Below are 12,304 nucleotides of genomic sequence, written 5' to 3'. Positions count from 1 at the left end.
GTGTTGAATGGTTTTTATCGATTTTGGGGGGTCCTATCTCCTGGATCTGAAAGTCTGTTTCCCTCCCCAAATTTGGGGAGTTCTCAGCTGTGTTTTGTTCAAATATACTTTTGGTCCTTTCTCTCTCTCTCTCTCGACCTCTTCTGGAATCTCAGTTAGACATATGTTCTTCCTTCTCAAGCTATCATTTATTTCCTTCCCTAAGCCTTTCCTTGTGGGCTCTTACTTGTTTTTCTCTTTTGTCCTCAGATTCAGTCCTTTCCATCAACTTGTCTTCTAGGTCACTCGTTCTCTCTTCCACCTCATTAACTCTAGCAGTTAGAACATTTAGTTTGGATTGCATCTCATTTAATCTATTTTTAATTTCTGCCTGATTAGATCTCAATTCTGCAGTAACAAAGTCTCTAGAATCCTTTGTTTTTTTTTTTTCCAGAGCCCAGTCACTTTATAATTGTACTTCTGAATTGAATTTCTGACATCATATTTAAATCCACATTCTGTAACTCTGTGGCAGAGAGTATTGTTTCTGGTTCTTTCTTTTGTGGTGAATGCTTCCTTCTCATCCTTTTGTCTAGTGCAGAGGGGCTGTATGAGTGGGCTGAGTCAAAAATATCAACCATGACCTAAGTAAAATACACTCTAGATGATTCTGAAGAGGTCAAAGATCAGAAAATAAAAGAAAAAAAAAACCCCGACTAAATAAAACAATAGAACCATTAAAGTGAAAGCAAATTTTAAAACAAAGTAGTAAAAATAAAAAGCCAAAAACAAAGAAAAAAAAAAGAAAAGTAAAAAAAGGGGGGGATGGTGGTGGTGAGGAAGTGGTAGTGAAGAGAGAATGCAGTCTACCTGAGGGGTCCTAGAGGGTGATCCTCTTGGTTCTGAGTGTATTTTGTTTGTATGTTAGAAGATGCTCAATCCCAAATTTATATAAACCAACAATACTTATATAAAGACCCAACATTTACCACCAAAACATAAACAAAATAAAAGATGGGGACAGAATGGGAAGGGAGATTATAATCTCATAGAATGAACCAACACGGTGTTCCACTTGGTTCTGGGTGTATTTTGTTCATGTTTTAGAAGACACTAACTCCCCCCATTGTAAAACAAAATGAGGCAGAAAAAACAAAAAACAAATAGCCATATCTTGTATATCTCCCAAAATTAAACTGAATATGTTGAAGGGAATCCAGAAGTGAAAAATATATCTAAGACATGTAATTGTAGAAATATGAAAGTCAAAAAGGAAAAGAAAACTTAAAAATGAAGAGCTGGTAAAATATTGTATTTAAGCTGGGAAAAATAAATATTGGACATTTTTAGTCTGATATAAAAATGAGTCGTAATAGAAAAAGAAAGAAAAAAACCATCTAGTTCTATTGACTATTTTCCCACAGTCCTGGAGCTTTCCAGTGCTGCTTGGTCAATAAACTTGCTCTTCCCTTGTTCTTCCAGCAGCTCTTCTGGGGGAGAGGTCAGCTGTGGTGATTCTCAGGTGTCTGTCCCTGGGTAGAGATGCCCCACCCCTTGCTGGGCTCAGTGTGAGCTGTTTATCCTGTGAGGCCTTTGTTCACAGGATAGTGGCCCCTCCTCAAGGTGAAACAAAGGAAAAACAAAAATGGCAGCAGCTAGATTTCCCACTCTGGAGTCAAGCTCCCCACAAGTAACTAATGCAGTCTCCTAGTCCATACTAGCCTAGATGCTCCTGGGGCAGGTGCAGGTGCACTGATCTGCACAGCTTGTGGGGCACCCAGCAGCGGAAGAGTTCTTGCTTTCCTGTTTCCTCCCCACCTCCGTCTGTCCCAGAGAGAATGAAGGATCACTGGCTTTGTCCGCTTGAGTGTCCTGGGATTCGGAGGCCCTTTGCCACTAGACCCACGGTCCCAGGGACCGCCTCTCCCAAAGGGAATGGTGTACAGCCACCTCCATCCATTGCCAGCCTCTAGGGTAATGGCAGCTCTGGAGCGGCCCACTTAACCAAATGGCTTCTCCTAGATGCCCCCAGAGGGCTGTGGCACTCCAGCCCTTTACTGATATTAGTTTGCAGTGAGTTTCTCCCGAGCACCCCTCCTCTTATAGTGACTCCAGAAATCTTGAGGCTTCACTGTCTCTCCTGCAATTCTGCCCGATTTTCCTGCTAAGCATTTTTCTGTCAGGGAAAACTCAGGTGTGGATTTTTAAAGTTCCCACTTCTCCAGGTCAGGGCTTTCCTGCCCCGAAGGCTTTCACCACTCTATCTTAGCTCTGCTAGTCGCAGTTCTTCTCCCCTAGTTTATTCTTTTTTATTTTTTCACCTTCCTACCTTGTTAGAAGTAAAAACTTTTCTCTCTGTAGCATTTTGGCTATTCTCTCTTTAAATCTCAGGTCAAAATTGTAGGTGTTCAGGATGTTTTAAAAGTTATCTAGGCAAATTTGTGGAGCCCAGTGAGTTGAGGACCCCCATTCTTCCACCATCTTGCCCCTCCCTACTATAGTTTGAAATCTAAGAGCATGTTACTTCCAGTTTTCTTCTTTCAAAAGATTGCTTTGGTATTCAAATCTGGTTTGTCTGATATAAGTATTGCTGCTCCTGCTTTCTTTTGATCTTCATTTGCATGATAAATGTTTCTCAACTCCCTCACCATCAATCTGTAGGTATCTTTAGGTTAAAAAAAAAAAAGTCTCTTTTAGGGAACATATAGGTGGATTTTGTTTTCTTTCTTTTTTCTTTTTTAAAAGATTTTATTTATTTATTCATGAGAGACAGAGAGAGAGAAAGAGAGAGGCAGAGACACAGCCACAGGGAGAAGCAGAAGCAGGCTCCATTTGGGGAGGCTGGCGTGGGACTCAATCCTACGTGGAGGATCCAGACCTACGAAGTGGGTCTCCAGGATCACTCCCTGGGCTGAAAGCAGAGCTAAACCACTGAGCCACCCAGGCTTCTCAGGGATTTTGTTTTCTTAATTAATCCTGACACCCTATATCTTTTATTTGGAACATTTCATCCATTGAAATTCAAAGTAATTCTTGACAGAAATGATTTATTACCCTTTAATTACTTGTTTTGTCATTGTTTCTGGGGATTTTCTCTGATTCTTTCTTGTCTTTGTCACATTTGTTTCCTCCTTTTCACTTAAGAGTCCTCTTTAATATTTCTTGTAGGACTGGTTTAGTGATCACAAACTTTTAGTTTTTGTTTTTCTGAGAAACCTTTTCTGAGAGAACCTCTTTCTTTCCATTCTGAATGATATCCTTGCTGGATAGAGTATTCTTGGCTGTGGATTTTTCTTATTCAGCACTTTGAATACATCTTGCCACTGCCCTCTGGCTTACCATGTTTCTGCAGAGAAATCTGCAGCTAGCCTTATGGGTTTTCCATCAGAAGTTAAAGACTTCTTTTGTCTTTCTGTGTTTAAGATTTTTTCATTATCACCATATTTTGCAAAATTAATTACAACGTGTTGTGGTGTTGGCCTGCTTTTGTTGATTTTGCTGGGAGTTCTTTGTGCCCTCAGGATCTAGAGTGTAAAGAGAGACAAAGAAGGCATTATATAATCATAAAGAGGACAATCCAATTAGGAGGACTAACTATTGTAAATATTTGTGTATTCAACATGGGCACACCCAAATATGTAAAACAATAACAAACATAAAGGAACTTATTGATAATAGCACCATAATATAGAGGATTTTAACACTCCATTTACATCAATGGATAGATTATTTAAACAGAGAAAGCAAGGAAACAGTGGCTTTGAATAACACACTGGATAGATGGACTTACAGATATATTCAGAACATTCCATCATGAAACAGCATATTATATATTCTTTCAGGGGCACCATGGAGCATTTTCCAGAATAGATCACATATTAGATCACAAAATAGGTCTCAACAAATACAAAAAGAGGGACGCCTGGGTGGCTCAGTGGTTGAGCATCTGCCTTCAGCTCAGGGCTTGAACTTGGGGTCCTGGGATTTAGTACCACATCAAGTTCCCCACAGGGAGCCTGCTTCTTCATCTGCCTATGTCTCTGCCTCTCTCTCTGTGCCTCTCATGAATAAATAAATAAAATCTTAAAAATTAAAAAAAATACAAAAGTTTAGTCATATCAGATGTCTTTTCTGAACACAACTCTATGAAACTTGAAGTCAACCTCAAAAAATTTTTGGAAAAAAGACAAATACATGGAGGCTAAACAACATTGTAATAAACAATGAGTGGGACAGCCAGTAAATGAAAGAAGAATTTAAAAAAAATACGTGGGAAGAAATTATAATGAAAACACAATGGTCCAAAACATTTGGGATGCAGCAAAAGCAGTCCTAAGAGGGAAGTATAGAGCAATACAGGTATAACTCAAGATGCAAGAAAAATTTCTAACAAGCACCAACTGAGAAATAGATAAAGAAGCAATATATATAGTATATAGAAATAGATAGAGAAGAAGAAATATCTTCTTCTCTATCTATCTATCTATCTATCTATCTATCATCTATCTATCTATCTATATATATATAGAGAGAGATATTATTCAGCCACAAAAAAAAATGAATGAAATCTTGTAATTTGCAACAATGTGAATGGAGGTAGAAGAGTATTATGCTCATCAAAATAGGTCAATTGGAGAAAGACAAACATAATATGATTTCACTCATATAGAATAAGAAATAAGGGGAACAAACCAACAAAAAAAAAAAGAGAGAGGTAACGCAAGAAATAAATTCTTAACTATATAAAACAAAATGATGTTTTCCAGAGGAAATGTGGGTGGGGCAATGAGTGAAATAGGTGATAGTGATTAAGGAGTGCATTTGCTGTGTGAGCACTGGGTATTATGTGGAATTATTGAATCAGAACACTGCATACTTATACATAATATTACAGTATATATTTGATACTAGAATTTAAACAAAAACTTAAAAAAATGAAGATTGGATATTTAGAGTTTTTTGTAGTTTCATACCAACCTTAAAGTAATTTATTCTAGTTTTGCAAAAAGTGCTATTAGTATTTTCATAGGGATCACATTTAATCCATAGGTCATTTTGTGTAATATGGATATTTTCACAATGTTAATACTTTAGTCGACAGCCATGGTATATCTTCCCATTTACTATTTGTAATCTTTGATTTTCTTTTATCAGTGTCTTATAGTTTTCAAAGTATAGGACTTGTACCTCCTTGGTTAAATTTATTATTAAGTAATTTATTTCTATAAATGAAATTATAAATGGGATTATTTTCTTAATTTCGTTGTCTCCTCGTTTTTTTCCTAGTATATAGAAATATAATGGATTTCTGCATACTCATTTTGTACTGTGAAACTTAGTTGATTTTATTAATTAGTTCCAGTAGGGGTTTTTTTTGGTGGAGTCTTTAGGTTTTTCTATTTAGATAATTGTGTTATCTGCAAACGGTGACAACTTTGCTTTGGATCATGACCCCAATCAAAATCAAGAGTCAAACAACTGTGCCACTCAGGTGCCTCCAACGACTATTTTTAAATGGAGTAATTTAGTGACCAACTGACTCTAGCTGAAGAAAATATTTAAAGATATTCTAATGATGAAACATGTGTTCTAGGTGAAATCTTGCATATGCTGAAAGGAAAGAAAAGTTGGTGAAAATAAGTTATGTGAATATATCAAAATGCTTACAAAGTGGATAAAATATTGATGATAATGTTTCAAATTATAAGTCTGTATTTGTATTAATATTCAAGTGAGCAAATACAGCATATTCAGTAAACAGAAGTGAGGCTGGTTAGGTCTTGTCACTGAGAAGAGATAAAGGTACTAATTTGTTAGACTTTAATGAGTAAAGACCATATGCTGTAAAATATAGGGTACAGTAAAAGGATATTTACAGCATATTAAATTAACAATTTCTTACAGAGGAAAGTTAAAATATGTATTGTAAAAGATAAAATAAAGAAAAAACGGGGTTCAAAGACATGGTAGTGTTTATCCCTAATTAAAGGATAAGTATATTATACTTAATAACGAATTATACCTATATACTTGCACATGGAGATAAAATATATCAGTAAGACAAATGATAATTTAAAATGTTAATATAAATAGTATAATTTTAATTTCAGTTCCAACAATTTTTATATTTAAATAACTGCAGATTTAATGAGATGCTCCTTCAACAGAAGCAAACAGAACAATGAAAGTATAAAGATTGAAAACATCATGCATCACAAGCCAAGAGAAAAATTCTCTAGTTAATGTACTATCACAATACGAGGCAAAAATCACTGTTGGAAATGATGAAGCACATTTTGCTATAAAAGGCTGAGTATCCAAATCCAATGTTTCATAAAACCCATATGTACTTAGTAATTCAAGTTGAACCTAAATTTGAAATAAAAGCAAGGAAACAATCATAACTGGAGATTCAAACAGCTCTACCTCCCTGCTTATCAAACAAGTAGATATATCAGTAAACTATAGAAGAACTTGAACTAGACAATTCATAAATACATGTATGCACAGACATACATACACTATATAGTAGTATAGAATACTCATAGTTTTAAGTTCACTTTAAAATTCTCCAAAAATACACCATACTTATATTTTTCAAGTATATTAATATAAAACATATAGAACTGTGATGTCACTGCATTAGCCACTAGCCAACCTTGGCAATTGAGCACATGTATATGAATATTTACAATTAATTTCTAGTAATTAAACATAAATATAAGCTTAATATTGGTACTGTGTTCATATTAGCCATGTTTAACACAAATGTAAACCATATCCAGCTTCCTAGAAAATTCTCTAACTACAGTTCACCTAAAATAGAAGTTAGTAGCCAACAATTTGAAAATCTTGTATGATTTTAACTTACATATGAGCCAAATATATAATCACAATGAATGTTTAAATTTTTTATATGAATTACAAAAAAACAATAATATTTTTATTGAGAAATATTAATTGCCTTAAATGCATATATGACAAAAAAAGAGCAACAGCAGAAATCTGAGCATACATGACAAGACACCAAAACCATGAAAGCAAAAATTAGGTGATATTAATTCCAAACAAAGTAGATAAAAGAAACAATAAATAGTACAAAATCATGACAAAGAACAAAAGTGCAGTAGAGAGGATCTTAAAAGACAAAGGTATTCTTGAAAAGACTTACTAAAATGGATAAGACTGTCAACAAAATAATAAAGACAAGTTTTTTTTATCTAGATTAAACTTGGGAATATATTATTGTTCTTATAGATATTAAAAGGTAAGAAAGCCATATTATAAATAAACTTTGACAACTCTTTGAAATAGAAAATTCTTAGAAAATTACCAAAATTACCAAAGTGGAGTACAACAAAAAAGAAACCTGGGTAAACCTACTGTGTGTTAAAGAAATTGAGTTCATGATATAAACCTTCCTGCAGAAACATTCTACTCGGAAGCTGGGATAGCATCAGAAGTGGATAACAACACTAAAAAAATATTGATCACATCTCCCAATCATTATGGCAATGTAGTTGCATGTATTACATCCTACAGGCATTATAAACCCTGGAAGTCACTGTTACAAATTTTGCTTTCAATGGTCTTGCATACTGCAAAGAAATTAACAAAAGATTGTCTTTCATATTTTTTCATATATTCATGACTTTTCATGCCCTTCTCACCTTCCCAAATACCCAGTTTTCTGTCTGGTACTATGTTACCCATAAGCCTGACAAATTACTTTCTTTTATCACTTTTTTGTTGCACGGCAGACCTCTGGTGATGGTGGTTCCAAGTCCTTGTTGGAACACGGCTTCATGTACTTTCATTCTGGAAGACTATCAACGACATCAAGTCTGGGTCTGCAGGTTTTCTTTCTTGAGGTGAATGTACTATTAAATGATAAATTTCATTATTTCTAATGAATTTCTGGGCATATAAAGTGTTGTTATTCCTTCATTGCTCTCAAAATGTTCTTACCTCTTTCAAAAGCATGACTTCAATGTACCCCTTTGTGATTTAATGTATATTGATCTTATTTGGCTTTTGCAGACCTTCCTGGATTTCACTTGTTTTTCAACAAATTTGAAATAGTTCTGGCCATTATTTGTTCAAATAATTTTCTACAAAATGTTTACCTCTTCTTGTAAGATCTTAATTACACTTGTTTCATAACTTTGATGTAATCACATTGATCTATTGAACAAATTTTTATTCCCCTCTTAGACTGGATTATTCTTATCAAATCCATACATTTGGGTATATGCAAGCTAAATTTTTGCATGTTGCCTTAGGAGGACCCACAAAAAAACAGTGATTGTATTTAAGGGAAAAACCTCATAAAATGTATTGTAGAGCAACACTTTTTAGTGCTAATCTCTGGTTTTTATCCCCAACTTTACACTCATTTATTACCAGGAAACAAAATTTTCAGAGTAACAAATTTGGTACATCAGATTAGACAGACACAACCTGGTTCTTCTTGCATTCTCCTTGGAACTGGCTGCCTGCAAAGAATACTCTTTCTGCTCTGCTGCAACAAAAGTAAATTTTAAAAGGGCAACACCTTCTGAATTTAGTACTGAGGACCCAAAATAACAAGCTCTTTATGTTCAGTATCTAATGTATAATCTCAGAAAGTTAGACACAGAGAAAACTACCATTTTGATCTTTGTATCCCTGACTTCTGCATTGATCTTTCTATTCTGGATTCACTCTTGATTAACACCCTCCTAATATTGTTCCATATATATATATATATATATATATATATATATATATATATATATTCAGTGCTTTTGGTGGATCTCCTAACACAAGGTCATTTTACCAAATAATTCATATGGTTTCTCAGGAGTACATATAAATGATTATTTAGAAAATATGTTGAAGTGACTTGGTTTCATTGCCAGTGCCTTTAAACTTTATACCATACTGCTTATTCTCCTTTTGTAAATTGATCAAAGACTCTGGTGAAACCATCTATAAGATGATGTTTACCACTATACAAAAGACACAAAAAACTAGGTGGGAAGTTAGCATTCTTTTTTTTCATCTATTTCCCACTATTTTTCTTTTGCAGACTAATCTATCTTTTGAAATACAGTGAGAATAATATTCCTAGAGCTATTGTGATACATTAGGTTATTTTTCAGTGAGTCTACATTTCTTCCACCTGAGCACCTTGAAAAGATATAGTTTGCAGGCAGTCAATAATAAGTTTGGCCACTTGTCTTGTTTTCACAATATAGTATAAGTGGGAACGTGATAGTTTGTGAGTTCGGAGTCTAGGCATTAAAAAGAAGTTTCTGCTTGCTGCTAATCTCTGCCATAAAAGATTGTATACCAGGTAGACTGCTCCTCTAGGAATAAAATACATAAAAAATATCTGGGCTGAATCTGCAGTCTGGAGTCAAGTACATGCTTAGCCTTGATCAAGTAAAATCCAACCAAGCCACAGATGAATGAGGAAGAAATGCTTATTTTAAAATGTCAATGCAGGGATCCCTGGGTGGCGCAGCGGTTTGGCGCTTGCCTTTGGCCCAGGGCGCGATCCTGGAGACCCGGGATCGAATCCCACGTCGGGCTCCCGGTGCATGGAGCCTGCTTCTCCCTCTGCCTGTGTCTCTGCCTCTCTCTCTCTCTCTCTCTGTGACTATCATAAATAAATAAAAAAAAAAATTAAAAAAAAAAAATTAAAATAAAATGTCAATGCAAACACAACTTTAGCAATTAGTTATAGCTCCATTTACATATTATATGAAATTGATTTTTGAATAGTCATATAATTTCCCAATATGAGTATAAGGAATAAGTACAGAGAATATAAAGAATATGTCTATATTCAAAGAGATAAATATATATAAAATATGAATTTATTTTGCAAATATAATCCAGGAATCTCTTGCCCTCTTGTAATTGAATAAGGGTAGATATATCTCTGAATCATTATCAAAGTACTAAAGTTTGTCCTGAATTCTGGTAATAATTAGCTGTTTGCTCTACACCAATATCTTTATACTATTAATTCTTTCATTATCTTTCTTATTTAACATTTTATTTTTTGAATCAAAGTATTTTTTAGCATAGTAGTGAAGAACAATAGAGATGGTGATGTGGAGAACTAAAAAAAGAAAATCTCTTCCAATATATCTGAAATCCAAGAGAGGGAAACAAGACACAGGAAAAAGTATGAAAGGACACTGGTTTTATTCAATGAAAGACCAATCTCTACCAAATAATGAACCTAATCTTTGATAATGCTGCAGTAAAACAGATCCTGAAGGTACACATTGGTTCCATTCTCTGAGAAAATGGGGCAGATGTGAAAAGCTCTTATATAGCTCTCCTCTGTGCCCCCCTAACAATCTGGCAGGCATTCTTCCTGCTTGCCAGTCACAGCCTGAGATCCATCCTCACCAACTTCAGCCTGTGGACTATGGAGCTGCGCTGTCCCAGGTCAATCCCAAGAGCATGTCTGCCTTGAAGCTGTATGTAAGTCACGTTGTCTTCAATGATATCTGAATCCCATCTTCAGAGGGTAAACCTGGCTTCCCAATGATCAGTCCTTTGGGTACTCTCCTTTACCCCTAAGGTATCCTTATAATTTTTTTAAATCTTAGTAGACTTTGCTCTTAGTACATTTTCTCTTACAAATACATAATAAAGCTTCCCCTGGTTTCTGTCTCCTGACTCCATTCTGACCGGTAATCCTGCCACCATGGGCTGTTCGACCCTCATTTGCAGACCCTTTAAGGGTTAGAAAAAAAATCAATTAATTTGGAAATATGAATAGATATTCACTTAATTGAGAAATTTACAATAATTTTATGATTTCTAATTCATATATAATTAATTTTAATAAATAACAAAGGTTTAAGAAATGCATAATATGTACCTCAGTATACATTTTTTACATTGATACTAATAAATAATGAAAAATAGTTTGAGAACACCGAGGGTGAAACCTCATGTACAAATTGGACTTTGGGTGTTCATGATGCATTGATGTAGATTCATTTTTGGTAATGAATGAACCATTCTAGTGGATGACATTAATAACAGGGGAGAGGTAGGTGTGCAGACAGAAGCTATTGAGGAAAACTCTGTACCTTCCTCTTAAATTTTTGTGAACATAAAATTGCTCTGAAAAATTATACCTGAAAAATATTCTGAAAAAATAATTGTATGGCTTTTGAAGAAATTAGAAATATGTTCTTTATAGATGGTGAGATAACATTATACCAAAATTAAGTAACTAAAATGCCTGGTGCTTACAAATGTATGTTCTAATTATTGAGCATAATGAAGGTAAATGTATCTTCAAGTTAAAATTGAGAGATGGACAAGTATAATCACTCTTTGATGATGCTGTAAACCTGAAATACAGAGAATTATCTCATTAGTCCTACCAATATATACCATAATATTTTGATGAAGTAACAATTTATTACAACTAATAGTAATATATCTAAATCTGAATATTTCCCATACAATTCATTTAGAAAACATTTCAACAATTGTGTTTATATAATTGTTCACATATTGCTGTTTTTCTTTGTAAGATTAATTCTTTTAAGGCACAAAATACAAAAGTTCTCAAGAAACTTACACTTTGGAAAGAAATGTTGATTCTTTTGGCCACACAGATGAACTATTATTTCTTCTTTGGGAGACTCTAATCCATGAAGTATTAGTAAAAAACTTCAAGAAATACTATGAGAAAACAAATTTTATTAGAAATCAGACAAAAGTTCTTATACTCATTTGAATTTTCTAGTAACAAAGTTAATTCTTACTCTATAGAATCTTTCAAATTATAATACAATGTTTCATACTGGACACATTCTAAAAGTTTATGAATAGGAGTAAGTGAAGATGACAAATTTACAAAGACAACAATTTCAGAATTCTGAAAATTTATCAAAGGTTAACAATATTTTATGAAATAGTTATATTGGAAACAGTCTTAGATATTTCAAGTGAGAAGAAGAACATTTGTCATCTTATTATCTAGGACAACTCTCACACCTCCCACCACTCACCCTAGCTCAGTGATCAAGAACTGTAGCTTATTCAATTTGGAGAAGGTGTGAAAAAGAATGGTGCTGGTGCCACAAGGGCAGACTTGATTAGCAGTGGGGAAGGGGACAAAATAGCACACTGATTTTTCAGCTCGAAGTGCTGATTTTGCTTGGTACAAATGAGGAAAACCATACTTTTCTAGTCAGAGGTTGTGGTTTGGTGTCAAGGACTCTGACTCCCGTAGGTATAATGGGAAGGTACTGTAGGAAAAGTATTACTGAAGAGATGACATTAGCTCTCTACATACTCTTAG

General features: G+C 34.3%; 1 protein-coding gene across 1 annotated transcript in view; it reads right to left on the bottom strand.

The window, feature by feature from the left end:
- Nucleotides 1-10,578: 10,578 nt before the first annotated feature.
- LOC112917499 (NKG2-A/NKG2-B type II integral membrane protein-like) overlaps nt 10,579-12,304 on the bottom strand; it is an 87,367-nt gene continuing 85,641 nt past the window's right edge. The window contains exon 5 of the mRNA XM_072718798.1: nt 10,579-10,716. Within this exon, the coding sequence (XP_072574899.1) occupies nt 10,579-10,716 (138 nt within the window). The remainder of the gene's footprint in view (nt 10,717-12,304) is intronic.

This window comes from Vulpes vulpes, chromosome 8, assembly GCF_048418805.1.
Source record: "Vulpes vulpes isolate BD-2025 chromosome 8, VulVul3, whole genome shotgun sequence".
Classification (NCBI taxonomy): Eukaryota; Metazoa; Chordata; class Mammalia; order Carnivora; family Canidae; genus Vulpes; species Vulpes vulpes.
This window is presented reverse-complemented; position numbering and strand designations above follow the sequence as displayed.